General features: G+C 61.8%; 2 protein-coding genes across 12 annotated transcripts in view; one reads left to right on the plus strand and one right to left on the minus strand.

The window, feature by feature from the left end:
• DNAH17 (dynein axonemal heavy chain 17) overlaps positions 1-9,749 on the plus strand; it is a 90,428-nt gene extending 80,679 nt beyond the window's left edge. For 3 of the 5 annotated variants that reach the window (XM_013054360.2, XM_045085799.1, XM_045085800.1), the window contains 8 exons: positions 440-567; positions 1,198-1,425; positions 2,364-2,555; positions 5,363-5,542; positions 5,855-6,037; positions 6,986-7,573; positions 7,968-8,193; positions 9,284-9,749. In XM_013054360.2, the coding sequence (XP_012909814.1) occupies positions 440-567; positions 1,198-1,425; positions 2,364-2,555; positions 5,363-5,542; positions 5,855-6,037; positions 6,986-7,573; positions 7,968-8,193; positions 9,284-9,531 (1,973 nt within the window). In that variant the 3' untranslated portion in view covers positions 9,532-9,749. Of the gene's footprint in view, positions 1-439; positions 568-1,197; positions 1,426-2,363; positions 2,556-5,362; positions 5,543-5,854; positions 6,038-6,985; positions 8,194-9,283 lie in introns of those variants that run through there. The other 2 variants (XM_004748797.3, XM_045085798.1) reach the window with 2 other exon arrangements.
• PGS1 (phosphatidylglycerophosphate synthase 1) overlaps positions 8,799-20,154 on the minus strand; it is a 36,350-nt gene continuing 24,994 nt past the window's right edge. Inside the window, exons 8-11 of one of the 7 annotated variants that reach the window (XR_006608313.1) lie at positions 17,040-17,188; positions 12,939-13,068; positions 11,337-11,527; positions 8,799-9,376 (exon numbers count right to left, since the gene is read on the minus strand). Coding sequence is in view for 3 of the 7 variants with exons in the window: in XM_045085802.1 (XP_044941737.1) it covers positions 12,949-13,068; positions 17,040-17,188 (269 nt within the window). In the remaining 4 variants the exon portion in view is untranslated. The other 6 variants (XR_006608315.1, XM_045085802.1, XM_045085803.1 and 3 more) reach the window with 6 other exon arrangements.

Genomic DNA, 20,154 nt, shown 5'->3' on the forward strand with positions numbered 1-20,154 from the left:
GGCAGGTGAAAGCCACCGTCCGTCCACTGCCGAGTGGCCAATCCTAGCACGGCGAAGCCACACGGTGGGACGGAACCGAGCCATCAAACTTGCAGATGCGCCTTGGAAACACTGTGCTGAGAGGAACCCCAGCCGGACGCCCAGGCCCCTGGCTCCAGGCTTCCGTGTATCAGAAGCTCCGGAATGTGCAGATACACGGAGACACAGAGCAGCCGAGCAGCTGCCGGGGGCGGGGCGGAGAGTGCCGGAACCTGCCACAGGGCCGCACAACACGGCGACGGCATTAAATGCCACTGAACCGTGCGCTTGACCGTGGGTCTGCAACGGGCCAGTCTGAAGTTCTGTGTGTTTTACCACAGCGCCACACGGAGCGGGGAGGGCTGGGATTCTGGCCGCCTCCGGCCGCGGCCCCACGTGCTTCCTGTTCGCCCGCCTTCAGGGAAGAAGCTGGGATTTACCATAGACAACGGGAAACTGCACAACGTGTCCCTGGGGCAGGGACAGGAGGTGGTGGCGGAGGACGCTCTGGACATGGCTGCAGAGATGGGACACTGGGTCATCCTGCAGGTACGGGGCCCCTGGCGGCTCCCGCACCACATCCCCTGTGCCCGGTCCGCAGAGCGGCGGGCCGTGGTGGTGTGAGGACGCCGGCTTTAGGCCAGAGCTTCCCTACAGAGGCGTCCCTTATAAAGCCCAGACGCCAGAGGGGATGAAAGCGCTCCCCATCCTCCTCCTCATGTGGGGCAAGTGCTAGGGGCCCAGGACGTTTTCTGTCCACGTTTTGGGTAACCCCTAGCCCGACCCCCAGCGCGGCCCTTTCCTGGACCCCAGCAAGCACCTGCGGGCCTCCCCGGCCTGCACAGGTGAGCCGACCTCGGTCCGCATGGTCCAGCCTGCTCCTGCGTGGGGACCCCCAGCTTCCTGCCATTCCTTCTACCCAAACCTCAGAGCAGGGGTGGGGGCCATGTCACGTCAGCCTGACGCCAGGGACGCTGGGGACGCTGGGGAGGCCGGGGAGGACCCGCCAGGAGGTGGGAGGTCTTGAATTCACCGAGTACGAGCACAGACGCCCCAGCCTCAGCAGCTCAGCTGAAGTTGGCCGGCGCGCCTGGGGCCCGGGGGAGCGTGGGCTGCGGTCACCGCTCGAGGGAGGGGCGGGAGGACAGCGAGGGCGCTAAGACCCGGTCCTGGTCACAGAACATCCACCTCGTGGCGCGGTGGCTGAGCGCGCTGGACAAGAAGCTGGAGCGCTACAGCGCCGGCAGCCACGAGGACTACCGCGTGTTCATCAGCGCCGAGCCCGCCCCCAGCCCCGAGTCCCACATCATCCCCCAGGGCATCTTGGAAAATGCCATCAAGATCACCAACGAGCCGCCCACGGGCATGTACGCCAACCTGCACAAGGCTTTGGACCTCTTCACCCAGGTGAGGCGGCTTCCCCTCCGGGGTGCGCGCCCCGCAGACAGAGAGGCGGCGGTGGCCTGGAGCCCTGGGGACACCCTACGCTGGTTCTCACCGCGCCAGGCCACCCCCAGCATGCGCACGCCCACACCTCCTGCCACACGTCAATATAGGCCTGGAAGACTGAGTCAGATGCACACAGTGCAAAAGGCAGTCAAGTTACAGCTTTAAAAAGAACCAGAAACGCGTATTGTAACCCGTTTCATCACCGGCGAGTCAGCAGGGCTCAATGCAGAGCAGGTGCTGGGTTTGCCGGAGCCCCTCAGAAGGGGCCGGAAGGCAGTGTGCCGGGCTCGGGTGCTTCCCAGGAGACAATCCCCAGCGGGGCCCCCGCCCTGCTTCAGTGGGACAGCTCCCGTGACCCCTCCCTCCGCGTCTAAACCTCCCTCTGCCCTGCCCCCACAGCCCTGCCCCCTTCTGCAAGCCCCTAGCATTTTTCTTCACCTCTTGGCACCTGATCTTCCGTCCTCCACCAAAACCTTCTGGAGGCGCACACTTAGCTCCCAAATGGGAGTCTAAAACTTTTCTAAGGCTGCCACCCCTGCCGCCTGGGAGCACCTACACATACGCACTCGCAGAGCACATCGTGCAGAGAGCGCACAGCTCACCAATACCATTCGTGCGCGCCGCGAGGAGGGCTGACCAGGGCCAACGGACGGTACTTCTCGCTAAAGAAGTCCTGACATGTCCTGCGTCTGCGAGTATCTTGTAGAAAGCAGCCTAACTTGACGCGCAGTCAATACTTAAGTGGTAGAACTGAATTTCTGAAGGAAGTAAAGATGAGAAAGCATGCTCTCTCCTCCAGCCCCGTGGACCTGGGCCTCGCCCGGCTGGTCCCCCCCCGCCCCTCCCGCCACCTGTGAGGCAGCCAGCAGAGGCAGGACTTGGGTCCTCTCCTGCAGGACACCCTGGAGATGTGCACCAAGGAGATCGAGTTCAAGTGCATCCTCTTTGCCCTGTGCTACTTCCATGCCGTGGTGGCCGAGAGGCGCAAGTTTGGGGCCCAGGGCTGGAACCGGTCGTACCCCTTCAACAACGGGGACCTCACCATCTCCATCAACGTGCTTTACAACTACCTGGAGGCCAACACCAAGGTGAGGGTGTGCCTGGTGCCCCAGGGGTTCTCCGCACCCCGTCCGCCCCCGTCCACTGTCCAGGGCTCAGGTGTAGGGCGCATCCCGCAGCATCCTAAGCCGAACAAAACCTGAAAACCAGAAGTCCCAAGACTCCACCCAGAAATGAGCCAGGATGACTGTCGCCCTGTCCCTGGCCTCCAGCCCTGCGACACTTGTCAACCGTCTGGCAATTCTTTGCCTTGCTAGCACACTCCAGGGGGGCAGGCATCTCTGGGGGGCAGGGACGAGGAGGGGCCTCCCTAGTGCGTGGTCAGTGTCCGTGACAGAGCCCAGGTCCAGACAGAAAACAAAAACAGTCTCCCTGGAGCACGCGGGCACCGCTCTGATTTTCCTGACGATGGAGACACGTGCTAAGTGCTCTGCGGATGGCCTCGGAGGACAGAGAAGCTGCGGACGGAGAGGGGCCTTGCCCAGTCCCCTCGAAGACTCTACAGCACGGCCTGGGGCCCCCAGGGGAGGCAGGCGCCTATGCAGCCCAGGAGCCTTGGCTCCTCCTCACTCAGCCCCCAATCGGCAGTGATGGAACAGTGGCACAGCAGCGGTGACACCTGGTGGGGCAGGCAGGGGCAGGAGGACCAGCAGCAGGACCAGGCAGCGCCCCTCCCGACGGCCAGCGGCACGGTGGCGAAAGGCGCTGGGGTCTAGGGCCCCAGGCTTGAAGCCCAGCTCTGCTTCTCACTCGCTGAGACCTCCCGGGCACCGAGGCTCAAGCTCTGGGGGCTGGGTGAGGAAAGTTGCCCTGCCGGGTGCAGGGGTGCTGGCCCCGGGACACCTGCCTCTTTCCCACTCTGCTGTGAAAAACTTAAGATGTGAGCGGAGGGGAGGGAGACCAGGGCCAGGGCAAGACAGCAAACACACCCGTGCCCGTCCCTCCCTGCGGGCGGCCTGAGAAGGTCTGACGACCTCTGACGACGACCACCACCACCGCTCCCCCGGCCCTGACGGCGCAGGAGGTGGGCCTCCCTGCCCTGCCATCACCGAAGTCTAAGCCCAGCACGCGGTGCACCGGCTTGGTTCCTGGCGAAACCGACGCCTGGAGAAGACAGGAGGGCAGAAGGGGCCAGCAGACAGCTCTCCCGGGGATGGAGGGCTGGGTCCACTTCGCATAGAGCTGAGCTGAACACTGGCAGCTGCCTCCCGGGTCTTGGCAAGAAGCAGATGCCGGGAGGCGCCATGAGGGAGCGGTTTGGCCAGACGTTTCCCGGGGAGATTCATGTGGGAGGAACAGTGCTCGAGTTTTTTGAAGACGCTGATTCAGATACTTGCCCTGTTATACACACACACACACACACACAGCCGAGGTGGGGAGGAGGTGCCACACCGTCCGCTTCAGTCACCTCCAGACAGGAGGAAATGACAGGAACGCACGTCCTGCCAAGCAGGGACCTGGGTGCACCGGGCCCATGGTGGCATGACCCCTCCTCTGTCCGCGCCACAGCCGCAACGACATTAAGTGACAAAAGGACACGGTCCTGAGCATTGGTCAAGAGCAGAAACCGACCGACACAGGCTCTCGAGGGGACGCCGGGTGCCCTGTCTCTGACAAGCGCTCCGGGGCTCCCCCGGCAAGAGTGGGAACACGGGCGGTGTCCGCCCCTGCTCGTTAGAGCCACAGCCCCGCTCTGCAGGGAAGGGCGTCCCTGGGAGGCAGCCCCGGGGCCGGAGGGGCCTGAGGAAGCAACAAGTGAAACGCACAGACGCAGACACGCAGCTCCGCACGCCCCGAGAAGTCGCTAAAGGACAACTCAGAGAACACTAACATTCCGAGTGAAATTCAGGACACCGAATCAGGCCACTGAGTCCACAAGTTCTTCACTCCATCCGCCGGGTCAGGAGGCCGTCCGCCTGCACCAAAACGCGCGACGCCGGCAGCCGCCGGCAAAAGCGCGGAGCAGACAAGCGCACAGGACAGCTTAGCGTTCGCCATTCTCACGATGACCATCTGCCGGAACAATCTCGCTTCCATGGCCGTTCGCAAACCTGGAATCACATACGTGCCACTGTCTGCAGCTCCTGAGACGCTCCGGCCGGGTGTGCTGTGCTGGCACCTGGCAGCCAGAGCCCACCCCCAGGGCTTCGTGGAGGCGGCGGCGAGGAGCAGCGGTCTGGGTTGAGCGTGAGGCCAGGTGGCTGCGCTCTGGGCGCCGTGTCACCCGTCTAGAGTGCACCGCGGGGCCCACAGCTGTACGGAGCTGCTGGGAACTCGAAGCTAGCAAGCTCCGCGGGACCGGAAGGGAGGCCCAGCGATGGAGACATCGTGAAGGTGTGACGGATGGGCCCTGTGGCCGAAAGAAAAGGTGCCTAAGCGTTGACACCCCGTCACCACAGAGTGGAACCGCTCTGGGCAGGTGGTCAGTGCACACAGTCATGAGTGCCCACGTGCTTCTGAGCTAGGGAGACACCAGAGGCCCATGCGAGGGAGGGAATGGGGGCTGCAGGGTTGGCCTGTGGAGCTGGAGGTCCTGGCACACGGCCAGTGGTCATGGTCAGGGCAGAGGCCAGGCCACAGGCAGAGGGGAGCTGCAGGGCAGCCCTCACCAAAGGAGCCAGAGGCAGGAGACGGCCAAGGAGGGGCTGGCCGCCGGGTCAGACACCGGACAACAGGGGGATGGAAGGCGAGCCTTGGACCTGGTGACACTGCAGAGCGGCGGGCCAGGCGGGAGCTGGGGTGACGGGAGAAGCTGGGCCATGCCCTAACGGCTAACTGCCAAATCTCACGGACCCCGAGGGCCAGGGCGCTTCTAACCGCTTCCGTCCTTCCTAAGGTGCCCTGGGATGACCTCCGCTACCTGTTTGGAGAGATCATGTACGGCGGCCACATCACGGACGACTGGGACCGGCGGCTATGCAGGACGTACCTGGCAGAGTATGTGCGGGCAGAGATGCTGGAGGGCGAGGTCCTGCTGGCGCCAGGCTTTCAGATCCCCCCCAACCTGGATTACAAGGTGAGGGAGTGGTTTTGCTGTCCTGGCCAGCTCCGGGGCCAGCCTGACGTCGCAAACGGGGTATCCGTGGTTGAGCTCCAAGAAGCCAGGCAATGAAAGTGAGAGCCAGCTCTAAACAGCCTCGGGGGTGGGGGGCACATGGAGATGGTTCATGTAACTGGGGGGTTCAGGAGGCAGCCAGAAAGGGGGTTTGAGAACCAAGCGGGTTTGTGAGAGGGCAAGGCACGGGCAGAACCCTGGGTCAGAAATGCTTGACGGGCGGGTTCTGGCTAGCACAGCCTCAGCAGCCTGCCCACGCCCACCCCTTCTCAGGGTTACCACGAGTACATCGATGAGAACCTGCCCCCCGAGAGTCCCTACCTGTACGGCCTGCACCCCAACGCAGAGATTGGCTTCTTGACAGTCACGTCAGAGAAGCTGTTCCGCACCGTCCTGGAAATGCAGCCCAAAGAGACGGACTCCGGGGCAGGCACTGGAGTGTCTCGCGAAGAAAAGGCAGGAGGCTTAATGGGCAGGGCCCGGAACCTGGGGTCGAGACGTGCACCCCCAGAAACCGGGATGGAGCTGCGAGCTGGCTAACAGGCCCAGGGGTGCTGCCCAGGGGCTGTCCCCCCGACCCCAGGCCTGACTTTCTGCAGCCTCTAACTTGGCACAGTTGGTGTGCAAGCAGCAAGCGGGGGGGGGGGGGGGGGGGGCCTCCTACCCAGATGAAACAGAACAGCCCCTCCCCGTGAGCTCGGAAGACCCCAGGGGTCATCCCATTAACACTTGAAGAAACAGAAAAACTTCAGGCAGCTTAAGAGCTTTTAACCTGTTCTCGCTTGTCTGCATCGCCTCTGCCGCCCCGTGAGCAGTTACCACCTTCACGCTGCTCAGTAACTTCTGGGCAAGCTCCGTCAGCAGCCAGCAGCGTATGGGGCTTAACCAGTAACAGCCCGTTCTGGGCTGCAAGACCCTCAGTGCTGTGAGGCCTCATGGCCCTTTCTCGGCCTCACGACTTCTGGCGGCCGAGCTGTACACAGCCCCGCGTGCGTCCCCTCCTGGAGAGGGTGTGACCAGCAAGCTCCTGCAGAAGCCCCGAGAGACCTGCAGGTCACAGTCGTATGGGTGGCAGCTGATCTGACCCAGGGTTGGGTTTGGGTTGGGGAGCCTGTACACTGGGGAACGTCTGCAGGAACCAGGCTAGGACGCCCTGCAGCTCCCAGGGGTATGGTCCCATGGCCTTGACAACAGGACCAGAACATTCAAAGCCCGTTGGCGGAGATTCCCTCCTCTGGTCAGACAAGCAGCTGCACCTCCGTGACCCTGACCCTTAGGCAACTCCGCCGCCCCTGGCTCCCGGAACCCTCCCTGTGAACCTCCGGGGCAGGCTCTCTGACGTGGACGCTGGGCGGGGGCTGGCGGGCACAGGCAGTGACGGGCTTGTCGGGGACTGACTTCCAGGTGAAGGCCATCCTGGAGGAGATCCTGGAGAAGGTCCCGGAGATGTTCAACATGCCTGAGATCATGGCGAAGGCGACCGAGAGGACGCCCTACGTGGTGGTGGCCTTCCAGGAATGTGAGAGAATGAACATCCTCACCAACGAGATGCGCCGCTCGCTGAAGGAGTTGAGCCTGGGGCTGAAGGTGACATGGGACAGCCAGGACCCAGGCACTGGATGCAGGAGGCGGGCGGGCCACTGCCGGGCACTGCGGGACACGGGGCCCCGGGCCCTGGGTGTTGGCGTGGCACTGCTCCCTCTGGGTTCCCGGGTCTGGAGCTGCGGGCCCGCCGGGCTGGGGGGCGCACATCTTCCTGGGACTCGTGGCATGGACAGGGTGAGAGAAACAAGGCGTGGGACCTGCCAGGACCACGTGCCCCCAGCACCGCACCCATGTGTGTCTCAGGGGGAACTGACCATCACGACTGACATGGAAGACCTGTCCACGGCGCTGTTCTATGACACCGTGCCTGATCCATGGGTGGCCCGGGCCTACCCCTCCATGATGGGCCTGGCGGCCTGGTATGCCGACCTACTGCTCCGCATCAGGGTGAGGCCACTCTCTCCAGGCGTCCCAGCAGACCCCCACCCCCGGGGCCAGCAGAACATGGGCTATGAAGGGGGAGTGTGTCCCCGCCAAAGGCCTAGAGGCCCCTACCGGCCTGGCCTTTGTCAGAGCAGGGCCGGAAGGGCCCGGCCCGCGCCACACAGACACCCAGGATGCAGGCGCCTCCCACATCAGGGAGGGGACAGCAACCCGAGAGCCCTCTCCGCCAGAGCCCACGGCCCCTGCAGCACCCATGAGGGGAGCCGCCTCGTCAACGCCCCCTCTGGGACCCCACACGTCCTCGAACGAGAAGCCCCTCTCCAGACCCTGCTCTTCCCGTCCCTCGTGTGAAAGGGAGCCGTGGGCACCGGGCTCGGCTGAAACACGTTTCTGCCAGGAGCTCGAGGCCTGGACGACGGACTTCGCCCTGCCCACCACAGTGTGGCTGGCCGGCTTCTTCAACCCCCAGTCCTTCCTCACGGCCATCATGCAGTCCATGGCCAGGAAGAACGAGTGGCCGCTGGACAAGATGTGTCTGTCTGTGGAAGTGACCAAGAGGAATCGGGAGGACATGACGGCCCCGCCCCGGGAGGGCTCCTACGTGTATGGGCTGTTCATGGAAGGTAACGAGAGTGCGGGTCTGAGGAAGCCTCCAGAGCCAGTCCTGCGGGGCTGGAGGACAGAGACTAGCAGGGAGGGGCAGGTGGCGGAGGCAGGCAAAAGGGGTGTGTCAGCTCGAGGCCTGATGCTGGTGGAGACGGCACGACTCCAAGTGTACTCAGACAGCATTGGGGGACCAAACCTGCAGCAGAGGGCAGCCGGCCTGGCTCTGTTGGGCCAGAAACGGCAGGCGCATCTTCAGGAGCGAGCACCTATTTCAGAGTGGTGAGGAGCACGGCCCTCCAAGGAGGGCCTGGGGGCAGGGAGCCGAGGCAGATGGACTTCTGGGGGTGCCAGCATTTCCACCGCAGTCCCAGCTCCGCGGGGACCGGCCAAGGAGCTGCACGAAGGGCACTGGCCGCCCCCACAAGCCCGTCCTGAGTTGGCGGATGCCACAGGGCTGCCAGGCAGCCTGGTCCCTTAGACCTGTCGGGCTGAGAGCCAGCTTTTAGACCACAAACTGTCCCACTCGGCGACTGATGCCACCCCCTTACCTGTGGGACATCAGGGCTTAGCCAGCAAGGGCTAGGGCTCCCCAGTCCCCACATCAGAGACAAGCACGACAGAGGCCGCTCTCCATGTTTATTTTGGAATGACAGACAGGAAACACAAACACCATTAACAGGCTGAGTAGAAATGATAGCAGTTTGGTTAAAGGCAAGTCAAAGTTGCGCGTGCACTAGATTGGTGCCTGCGCGTGCACACGCAGACAGAGCGATGTGCATGTGGCCTCCGGGGATTTCCAGCTGGAGCCACACTTCCTGCCTCTGAGGCTGACAAGGCTGACCGGCAGGTTCCGAAAACACCACATACGTGAACAGGTGGCCCCGAGAGCTTGAGGCGGTGCCATCCCTCAGAGGCACGTGGCGGGGTCCCCGCAGTCCCCAAGGGCCCAACACTCTGCCGGGTTCTATGCTCACAGCCACACGTCTGGCCGTGCCTGCGCTGGCCCAGCCCCCAGCGTCCCCAGCACCCCAGCTCATGGCCAGCATGCCACTCAGCACCCAGGCACGGCCTCACAGGCCACCCTGAGCTCACGGTGCTGTCCTGCAGGAGCTCGCTGGGACACCCAGACCGGAGTCATCGCTGAGGCCAGGCTGAAGGAGCTGACGCCGGCCATGCCCGTCATCTTCATCAAGGCCATTCCTGTGGACCGCATGGACACCAAGAACATCTATGAGTGTCCCGTGTACAAAACACGCATCCGCGGCCCCACTTATGTCTGGACCTTTAACCTCAAGACCAAAGAGAAGGCCGCCAAGTGGATCCTGGCGGCCGTGGCCCTGCTCTTACAGGTCTAGTGTAGCTGGTGCTCTGGGTCCCCAAGCCGGGTCCGAGCCCCAACTTCAAGCTGACAATTAGAAACTCAGCCCCGTAACTGTTACTTATTTTTACAGGAATTAATAGTTGCTATTTGTTCTAAGTGACCCTGGCATCTTGGAAGCATGTCAAGATGGGCGGGCCAGAAAGGGGGGTGCACAGAAGAGGGGGGCCGGGCCAGATTAAAACAGTAACATCACTAAGTTGTGCTCGTCTGATTCACTGGGGCTGGGAGCCTCCCGTTCCCACCGCTGAGGCAAGCCCCCCAGGAGCCCTGCAGCCCGGAGGTCAGGCCCACGTCCCTGTGCCCACTAGCCACTCAGAGGTGTGGGCACAGCAGCCACGGGCCCTGGCCCGATGGGCCACGCAAGTGCCCTGCCAGCATGGGGCCAGAGCGTTCCACACCAACGGGAACTGCCACCTCCACAGTCCCCAGAGGTGCCGTTCCCTTCTCCTGAGGACCGAGAACCTTTCTTGACTCAGACAAAGTCTCCTCCCTCCCGGGTCCCAGGCGCTGAGACAGGCCAGTCCAGACGTGACTTGGCCCCATCCACCACCCACTTCCTGAGCATGCGCACAGAACACCGTGAACTCGGTTCCCGGGCCCACCTTCAAGTGCGTCCTCAGAGGTGACAGGCTCATCATATCCACAGTAACTCCCAGAGGCCGGGAGTCCCTTTCCAGGAGGCACGGTGCCTTCCTTTCCTCCCCCCCCGCAGTCCCCACATCCTGGGGAGTCCCCACCACACCCCGACTGCGGCCGGGATTGCTGAGGCACAGACAGCGCCAGCAGCAGAGAGCCGCTGTTTGTCAGCCGGGGGTCCTGAATTCCCCGGGGGACACGTGCTGCAGCGGATGCAGGAACACCAAGAACCCCACCCTCTGCTCCATCCCCCAGCCAATCTGTTTCAGGTCCCAGAACCTGTCCAGAGAGACAGGACTACGGAAAACCACCGGCCGGAGGAGAAGCGCCCCAAGCACTTGACCTACTACACCTGAGGGCTGGTGCGTGCCGGTCCCGGGGCTGCCGTGGGATGACCTGGCTGACGCCTCGGGCCCTGACTCTTCATGGCCATTCCAGCCAAGTGAGCAGGCTGCCATTCGGGGCTGGCCGGGCTGGCGGCTTACAGACGAGCAGGGGAGTGGTGAGCCGGCACGGCAGGGGCGCGAGAAAGGCAGCTGGCAGCCTGCTAACTCTAGGGGAAGCCTGACTCCCTGATGTTCTCGGGCTCTCATGCAGGGCAGAGGGGGTCCTCCAGGAACACCTGGCCTCAGGCTAAGTTCAATCTGATCCTGAAGTTTTGTGACTACTGTTTCCCAAACAGTGTCACTGGAACCACAAGAGAGGAGACTCCCCAAGACCTAACTCTCAGGGTAACAATCACAACAGCCCTGGGGCCTGGTGGGGCTCTAAAAAGAGAAGGAAAAACGCCCCTCAAATCCTGGTCAGGGAGCAGGAGGCTGAGGGTCCAACCCCTCTGGGGCAGCATGGCAGGAAGGTGGAGCCACAGCAGTGGCTGCTGGGTGGCCCCTCTGCTGGCCAGGAGGGGTCACTGCTGCCCTTCGCGGCAGAGCTGCAAAGCCAGTGGCCACCACTCCTGGGACTAGAGAAAAAACTACCAGTGGCCATCAAGCAACTCATTTTTAATCCCTGGTAATAACCACAAAATGGGAAGGTTTTGCAATTTTGCCTGTAGAGTCTGAAATAAAACAGCCATTCTTCCGCACATACTGCGGTTAGCCGACAAAACGACTTCCCAGCCCAGATTTCCAAGAGATGATTCACCTTTGGGTTGCAATCCAGTGACAGGGACCCAGGGACTGTGCCTCTCTAGGTGCTATGGGCCCTGGAGCCCCTGCCTCTGGGGGGTCCGGAGATGGTCCGCAGAGACCAAGGGAGCAGCCGAGCATGGAGGGCAGAGGCCCCGATTGCTCAAGCCGGGCTGTGGCACGATGTTGACTCCGGTCCAAAAGAATCTGCAGGATGTGAACGCTGTTTACCGAAAGCCTCTCTCCAAACAGAAACCCAGTGCCCCCGGCTCATTCTTTTGGCTTCTCTAGTCTACTTGTCCCACAGGACAATTTAATAACTAGTTCGAAAGCAAACATGTTAAGTGACGTACCGCTGCCCCAGAACAGCAGAGCCACAGCCACTGCCACCCCCCTGCTCCCGGTTCCCAGCCACGAGAGCCTGCAGATCCGCCGGCCCACTGGGGGTGGGGGGGCTGCAGATGCACTGACAAGGTGCTTCTAACACTGGAGCACCCCAGGCACAGCCAGGCTGTGCGGACAGGCCAACCCCCACTTCCAGAGCCCCGCAAGGGGACCACCAGCAGCCGCCAGCCCTCGCCAGCCCTTGGGCAGGGTGGAAAGCTACTGCCCCCGCCCAAGGAAGAGCTGCCACAGCCGGGGGCCCCAAAGGCCTTCTCTCAGGAAGGTCTTTCTCTGTGCAAGGTTCAAGCACCTGGAGATGCAGAGATTAGGCAGCAAGGTTTTGAAATCTGCTCCTGGAGACACAGGGCAGTTGGGGCAGGCAGAAAGCCAGGCCTGAGACGAATCTACACGCTATGTGTTCTGAAGATGCTGAGCTGTGAGATGATGACCCACACCGTGTTTTAGGCAGATGCAGTAAAAATAAGGCTCACTCTTCCACAAAAAAATTGCAAAGAAAAAAGAAAAATGAGGGGAGCCCACAGACAAAAAGAGACTTAGGTGACGCGTCACCGTCCCACACAAGGTCTGGACCTTACCCGGAACCTCAAGTCCAACACATGGAAAAACTGTAATAAAAAAATATCAGGCGACTGACACCGTGCAGGTGGTCGGGGTTTCTGCTGGCTCACACTTCAGCCAGAACGCTGGTACAGCGTTTGGCCTGGGCGTCTGTGAGACTTCAGATCTGGGGGCGGCCAGACACACACACTGTCCAGAGATACAGAGCAGCACGTAAACGTCAGCAGAAACGGGAGAGTCAAAGCGCCACTCAGGAGGGAAGCGAGGCGGGAAACCGCGGCACCGTGTCGGACGGCTAGTAGTACATTCCTCTCTAAATTTGCACATGTGATGGGAACCTTGCTCGCGTCCCCCTGTGGGCCACAGCCAGTGGCTCCGGGCGCCAAGCAGCAGCCTCCATCCCTAGGGGCAGAGCGGGACCTGTCACCGAGCGTCCCTCCTGCTCCCACCGCCCTGGGCCCCACTTCACGATGCCGGCCCAAGCCGTGGTGCCGGTGTGAAGGGAAAGGACCACCCAATCGAGCTTCGGGCCTGGAAAACTTCGATGATACCCATGGTGACCCGCGGGACAGAGCCCTTGGGCCCTAGCGAGACATCCCAGCAACCACCCTAGGACAGAACCCCCCGACCCACATGCAGCCCCGCAAGACAGCACCTGTCTGTCCTCAGAAGAAGTTCTTAATCAGCGGAGTCACCATCTTCACCCACAGCTTCACCTGCCGACTGGGCTGCTCAAAGGTGGCGGAGGACACCACACCTGAGCGCAGGTAGAGCTGCTCCTGCTCCTGAGGGGGAAGAACAAACAGGCATCAGGGTCTCCTGCAGCTCTGGGTGCCGTGGCCCCACGGCCCCGACGTCCCGCATGGAGCCGGCTCAGGCGCTGGGGGGCAGGGGGGCTGCTGCGTCAGGCAGGGGAGGCCGCCTGAGAGCCACTGGAGAAAAGCCTAAATTCACCCTCACTCTGGCTGCACAACTTAAAGACACGTTCTTGAAATGGCAGGGTTTCTCCTCTCTCAAGCTGGCACAGAGTTGTTCTGTGAACGTGGTGCCCGGAGCCGACAGAGGCCGACAGAGTGCGCTCTGCCGCCGCACATGGGGTCCCCACATCTTCCTGGAGAGCAACTTGGCAACAGGTGTCAAAGCCTTAAGAAGTCCCAGCTGCAGGGATTTATCCCAAGGGAGAGCTACGCACCCAGGATCTCTGCGATCTTGTCTACCCCAGTGCCGCTCATGACCGGGAAAAACTGGAAAGCACCTAAATGTCCACCACAACTAATTAAAGATAATAAACCCATATGACAAGCCAGCACGCACCACAAGACAATCGCGTTCTAGAAGACAACCACGAATATAATCCTAGCTCTGTTAAAAAGACAAGTCATGCCTTTCCACACACACAAAACGAGAGGGAATCCTCGGAGTGACTTCTGTGACGTTTCTGAAAGGAGGGGCAGGCACCTTCCAATCTTTCTGAATTTTTACAATGAATGTTTATTTTATATTTAAAAACAAGTTTAAAGACACTCACATAAACCTTCTCTTAAACCGTGCTTACCATCTTTGAGAGGAAACACCTTCCTAAACGACACACGCCTTAAGTCCCGTGTTTCCATCCTAAGGTATCGGACGAAAGGGTCAGGAAGTTACCCACTGGTTCCCACCACTAGGCGGGGAGAGAGCCATCACTCTCTGGATCTTGGATCCTTTTGTCCAGAAAATCCCGACGACGCCACACCACCATGAGGACCGGAGAGAATGGCCCTGAAAACAGGGTCGACTACGGGCCCAGGGGCGCCAGAGGGAGCGCTGGGATGCTGCCGCTCCGACCGCCCCGGGAACCGAAGGCGCTCTTCCCTGGGGGCAGGGACGACCCAGCAAGAACGGGGGGACAGAGGACACGACGGGAAGTGTCCACAGCTTTCCTGTCCAGGGCTGGACAGCCCAAGGAGCCTGACTTCATTTCTCCTGCATGGTTTTCAGGCTCACACCCTCGCCTCTCTCTCGAAGCCAGGGTCCACACACTTCCAAGCTGAGTGGGCACCTGGGTGCCGGCAGCGAGGGCCCAGTCCCTGGCTGGACGTCCCTGATGGAGGAGCCGCCTGCGGGCTGGAGGCAGGCCTGCAGAAGTGTCCACAGACCCGGCTCCAGCTTCATGCTTTCAAACGAATACTCAGCCAAGATTTCAATTAAATCACCAGAGACACTTACAGTTCCTCAGAGACCCCACAACAGGGCCAGAGAAGGAAGTCAGCTGGTCAGTTACAATGCTGGCCAGGGGAGTCTTTCTTGGGTCACAAGTGGTAAACCGTGTTCTCTGAACAAAACCAGGAAGTTTTCAGTTTTGATTGTGTGTACTAAGTGAAGGGAGGGGCTTCGGACTCTGATAAAAATACCTTTCCACTCCCAGCGCCCAGTGCGACAAGAGTAGGGCCCTTCCCTCTATCTCCCCAAGGAGAACAGGAGAGCAAGGACACGGGCAGCCGGGATTCTAGGGACTTTCTGGGCCGTGGGGAGGTTGTGTGGCAGGGCAGTCCCAGGATCAGGCACTGTAGGACCACCTGGCGGGAGCAGGGGGGTTACAGGCCCAGCATCCAAGTATACAGGTGGAATGATCTAGAAATGCGTTTCTGCATTTCACAAGCACAGAAATCATCGTGCCTCTGGAGAAGGAAGGGCCACAGCAGTGTGAACTGCCGCCCTCCCACAGCCTGAAGCCCATGGGACTCAGGTTTGGGAAGAAAAGGAAAATATCCCAAATGCGCCATTTGGGATAACAGCTCCTGACCACAACCCGTCCGGCTTCCCTCCAGATCCAGGATGTGGGTTCAATCCCCTTACTCAGGAGGTCAGGGAGAGGGACCAGGACCAGGCCTGGGGGACTTGCCTCCACAAATCAACCCAGATCCACGGGGAACTGGTCCTGGCCCGAGGCCCGGTTCACACCCACAAGTGTACTGACCCAGGGCAGGGGCTCCCAGGCCGAGGCCTCTCTGCCACCCATCAAAAATCCAGCGGACCCCACCAGGTTGCAGCCCTGCCCCTCTCGCACCAACTCTAACTGGAGGAGCCTCAGCTGTGAGGCTTCTTCATTTTCTGGAAACCTCACGGTAGCAAGAAACCTGCTGAGCGGCTGGATTCTGCACTGGCCACCCAGAACACAGCCGCTACCACTTCCTCTGGCCCCCAGTCGTGAAGGCCTTCCCGGCACCCCGGCCCACTGGGCCGCTGACAGGATTCCCACATGGCAAAAGGCAGGTCCCAGAGACTAGGCAGTTACCGTGTCCTCATCCAGCAACAAAGGCTCCCACAGTTTCGCAACAGTCATTCCCAAACACTGGAGAATAAAAGCTTCACAAAGTCAACAGCCAAGGCTTCTGAGGTCTGGCCCACAGCAGCGTTATCTGTGTTCCGGTGACTCACAAGGGAAGCTGGCCCCCTCCATGGAAAGGGTTCGCTGGAAAGGTCACAGACCGAGAAGTGTACAGTGCCGCCCCGCTCGCACACGCATGGCATGGGGCTCCCAAGTACAGGCCACCAAACACACAGTCCCACAAAAGCACTAACGCATTCTCAGCAACTTTCTCTTTTCCTCTGGACGCACCCCACAGACGGAGGGCCGAGGCAGCTGCTGACCCTTTGGGAACCACCCTGCGTCCCTGCCCCGGTGAGGAAATGAGGCTCTCCCCCAGCTTCTCCAGGCCTTGGACCAGTCAGCAGCACAGGGTTCAGAGTCTCTAACCCCAGCTCGCGAAAGGGCTGCTCTCCCCACTTCCATGTGTCTTCCAAGGGCAGCAGGTGGGTCCTGGATCGGCCACCTGTGCCCCCGGCCAGAGCACTCCACAGGCTGAGCCAGCTCCCACTCTCAGGAGAATGCTCGCTTCTTCCCCTCACGGACAGAAAGACAGAAGCCTATGACAACCGTGAGCGTGAAGATAAGAAACTCCAAGACACTGCCACTCCCCAAGGAAAAGGGACCTGCCTTGTCAGCACTGTTGCCTGGCCAGTGATAAAGGGCCGAGCTGGCCACAAACTTCGGCCCATCCACACATCACCCACCTCCAGTCTCCGCAAACACCCCTGGAGAGACCCCTGCTGCTGGCGGGCACCCCCCGCAGGCCCCCCACGCCACCCCGCATGCACCGGAGAGCTACCCCAGGGAGACGTGTGGAGTGCGACAGAATCCAGGGGACAGGGCACACGGAGCCTACGGCTCAGAGACGGAGGCACAGAGCTGCCCGCGCCCTTGAAACGGCTCCGTTCTCCACGAAGGCCCTCTGCATGGGGCTCAGGCTGCTTCCTGAGGTCCACCTCCTCTGTCTCTACAAGCAGGGACACTGGCACCCTGAGTGCCCGTTCTGCCTTCAGGGCTGGGGGCTCTGGGGCCTGCGTGAGCCTGGCTTCTCCCGCACACTCCCCCTCCGGCTGACCTGCACTGTGACAAGGGGCTGGGGTGTCCGGGTGAGAGAAGAGTGCCCTCGCCCGCACGGAGGGAGCACTCAGGGAGGAGGGAGCCCTCGGGGCCGTGGGGCCGGAGCAGCTGCAGCGGGGTGGCGGGGGGGTTGGGTTAGAGGGCACGCCGCTTCTCGGGGTGGCCCCGCAGCGGGCTTCTCTCAGGGCTGGGCTCCTGAGGACTAGGGCTCTTTCTCACAGTGGAGACGGTGGCGGGGGCCACTCTCAGGGGACCCGGTGACGCGGGCAGGGCTGAGCCCCCAGCCACCCTCCGCTCAGCCCAGGAAACCCCGTCGTCCCGACCAACCTGGTGAAGCTGCTGCTGCAGGGCCCGGCTCTCCGTCACTATGGCGATCTGGGCCTCCAGGTCCCGGTGAACCGACCTGTACCCAAAATTAGGAGAGCCAATCAACGTGAGACAGGGCAGGCCGCTCCCTGCCAGGTACAGCCAGAGGCCTGCAGGAAAAGGAAAGGTGCGGACAGGAAATGAGCACAGCATCTGCCGAGCGCCTCTCCACGCGCCATTCAACCTGAGAGAAGCAGCCCTGCTGGGAACGAGCAGTCAGGGAGGCCGCGCCGTCCACCCGGGTGCTGCGCAGACAGGGACCTGAGGCCGTCCGCGGCCCCGAGAGGACGTTGCCTTGTCTCCGGCCAAGCACGGGAGAGGTGGGTCCTTCAGGGAGCCCCGGAGGCCCGTGCTCACGGCCCACTCTCACCACCCTGTGCTAACCACAGCCCCCCACCCCCACACCGAGACCTCAGGGCCTCTGATCCCGCTCTCTGAACCTCCTCGACCACATTCTGGCCACCGGCATGGAGCCCACTCTGGCCAGAGGCTCCATAGTCCTGCCACGAGCACCAAGGGCACAAAGTCCGTAGCTGCTTCTCGGGAAAGACACCTCTACCGTGCTAAGAAGGTGGCCTAGGGAAGAGCAAACCTCCTACCAAGTCCACGGGCGCGGGGCTGCTCCATGGGGGCGGGGGCAGGGGGTACACAGCTCTCGGTAAGCCCAGGTCACTCCACTCTGCATCCCTCCCACCCTGGGACACGTGATTCCCCACCTCGGGCTGCTGACCTACCACACCCAAGGGTACCAGACAGGAGTCCCTGCCAGGGCTCAGGGACATCCAAGCCAGACACGTGAAGTTCACTAGAGGCCAGTGGCAGAGAGCACCGAAGAGGCCCTCTAAGTTTCTGTCCCGCCCCAAAGAGCACCATTTCCCCTTTTCTGCTAGGAAATGAGCCGCCTGACAGCACAGCCGGACAAAAAGCAGCCGGGGGGTGCACGGGGTCCTGCCCTGTCCCCCAGCATGCTGACAGGTGCATCATAAAGGTTGTGGATTGTCTCAGAATCCTAATCCGTCCCCTCAGACAACAAGCAGGTGGGTCTGCTGTGCCCCCGGTCCCCCACACTCCATCCCCTCCCCCGAGTCCCAAGGCTGGCTTGCCCAGTCCAGTGCCCGTCACAGTTACTTCTCCTGAACAGACCACCCTGAAAACCCGACCTCTGCGGGACATCGGCTACCCTGGATCCCTCCTCTCAGGGGAGCACAGACTTGGGTCTGGCCACTGTATTTCCCACACCCTCGCTAGCACCAAACACGCTCAGCCCAGAAAACGCAGCCCGGGAGTCGGCCCGGCGCCCCTGCTCACGGCCAGCCTCAGGCCCTCCCACCACGGCTGGTCTCTCCTCCGCCAACATGACCCTCTCAAAGGGCCCACGGGTGCGCATGACCATCACGAGCCAATCAACAACGTATAATACACACCAAGGAGCCGAAAATAGAAGGCCATTTCCTAATTCTCTCTCAGAGCAAGAGCGTTTCCAAGAATACCTTGGGTAAGAGATGACGACGCTCCGAGGCCTGTTCCTGTAATGCGCTCGACCCCCCCCACCCGGGGGCCACATCAAAGCCGCCTGCCTGCCTGTGTGCGTCGCTCACTTAACTGTACCGCCCCACGGGGCCACTGCGTGTAGGCGACCGTGGGGCTCACCTTATCTCATGTCACCGCGGGGGTGTGCGGGCTAGCCCCTGGCACTTCTCCAGATGCCCAGGGAGGTCTGGGCAGAACAGCTGAGCCTGGACCATGGCAGTGCCGGCTCTCGTCCCGTGCGGGCCTCAGCCCCTCCTGCCCCACCTCTGAACGGAGCCTAAGGCTTGGGGGCCAGGGCCAGGGCCAGGGGCAGGCTCCGCCAGCCTCAGAGCTTTCCACCTGCCATGGCCAATCGAACTCTCGCGATGTCACCATCGGAAAGACTCAAAAGCAGTGGGGACACCTGGGGCTCGTGGCGCAGCCAGCTCTCCAGAGTCCACTCAGTCGGGGACAGAGTGCGTAGCAGGGAGGCCTGACACACACGTGGCTGACACGGGCTAAAGCGGAGGTGAATCATGTGAGATGCGGGGTGTCCATCCAAGGCTCCTGGACCACAGGGCCTGCTGGGCAAGACTGAAAGGACCTGATCTTGTGGGTATTTTTTATTTCTGAAATCTGCCTGAATGTACATCTCTTCCTCCCAAGGCAACCGAGGCGCCGGCCATGAGAGGCAGGCGGCCCACGCCAACAGCTCCTCAGCCACGCCACCCCCTCCCAGCCTGCTCTCACTAGCGACCACTGAAGAGCTGCTTCAGACCTGCAGCCCCGATGAAGGGTGCCCGCGTCCGTGTGCTGCACATGTGTGCACCTGGGCTCTCCATGCAGTGAGACGAGGGCTTCCCCGCACCCGCCCGCCACGACCACCCCACTGGGAAGGCACAACAGACACCGTCTTCCTCCGGCTTTCGTCTCTGGCCCAGGCTAGCCTCTGGAGGGCACATGGGCGTGACGGGCAGCTCGTATGTGGAACATACTGGACGCCTTCGTGAGGCCGGCAACCGCCCCGCCACTTCCCCTGCAGACCCACATGGACCGTGATCTTTCTCCATCCAAAAGGACACAAAGCCCACAGATACTGAGGCCATGTGGTACCCGTGCCCCAGGAGCTCAAGACGCCACCTCGGGCACAGCCAGCCTTTCCGAGTGCAAGCTCCTAACGTGGGACGCGTGTGCTGCTGGGCTAGACCCGGAGGACTACCAGGAAACTTCCATTCAGGGAGGGCCTCGAGAGGGTGCACACGGGGAGGGGGAGGGGCAGGGCCGGGCTCTCGCACTTGCCAGCAGGGCTGCATGTCTGTCATCAAGCCCAGGGCCTGACCTTTGCGCCCAACGCCTTCACCAGTCTAGCACCCGCCAGACTGGGAGGGACACTCAGCAAGAGCAATGGCACAGCAGGGGACTGGCCGCAGGCAGTCCGCAGCCCCAGAGGGAGCGCGCTGAGGACAGAGGACTGGACCGAGTCCCAAGACTTCTGCAGGCTCCCAGCTCTGCAACGAGAGCCCCCCTGCCTGCCCTGGGAAGCCTCTTGTGCTCCACTCCCGTAGGT

Source organism: Mustela putorius, unplaced genomic scaffold (assembly GCF_011764305.1).
Source record: "Mustela putorius furo isolate JIRA1106 unplaced genomic scaffold, ASM1176430v1.1 tig00000873_pilon_pilon_pilon, whole genome shotgun sequence".
NCBI classification, from domain to species: domain Eukaryota; kingdom Metazoa; phylum Chordata; class Mammalia; order Carnivora; family Mustelidae; genus Mustela; species Mustela putorius.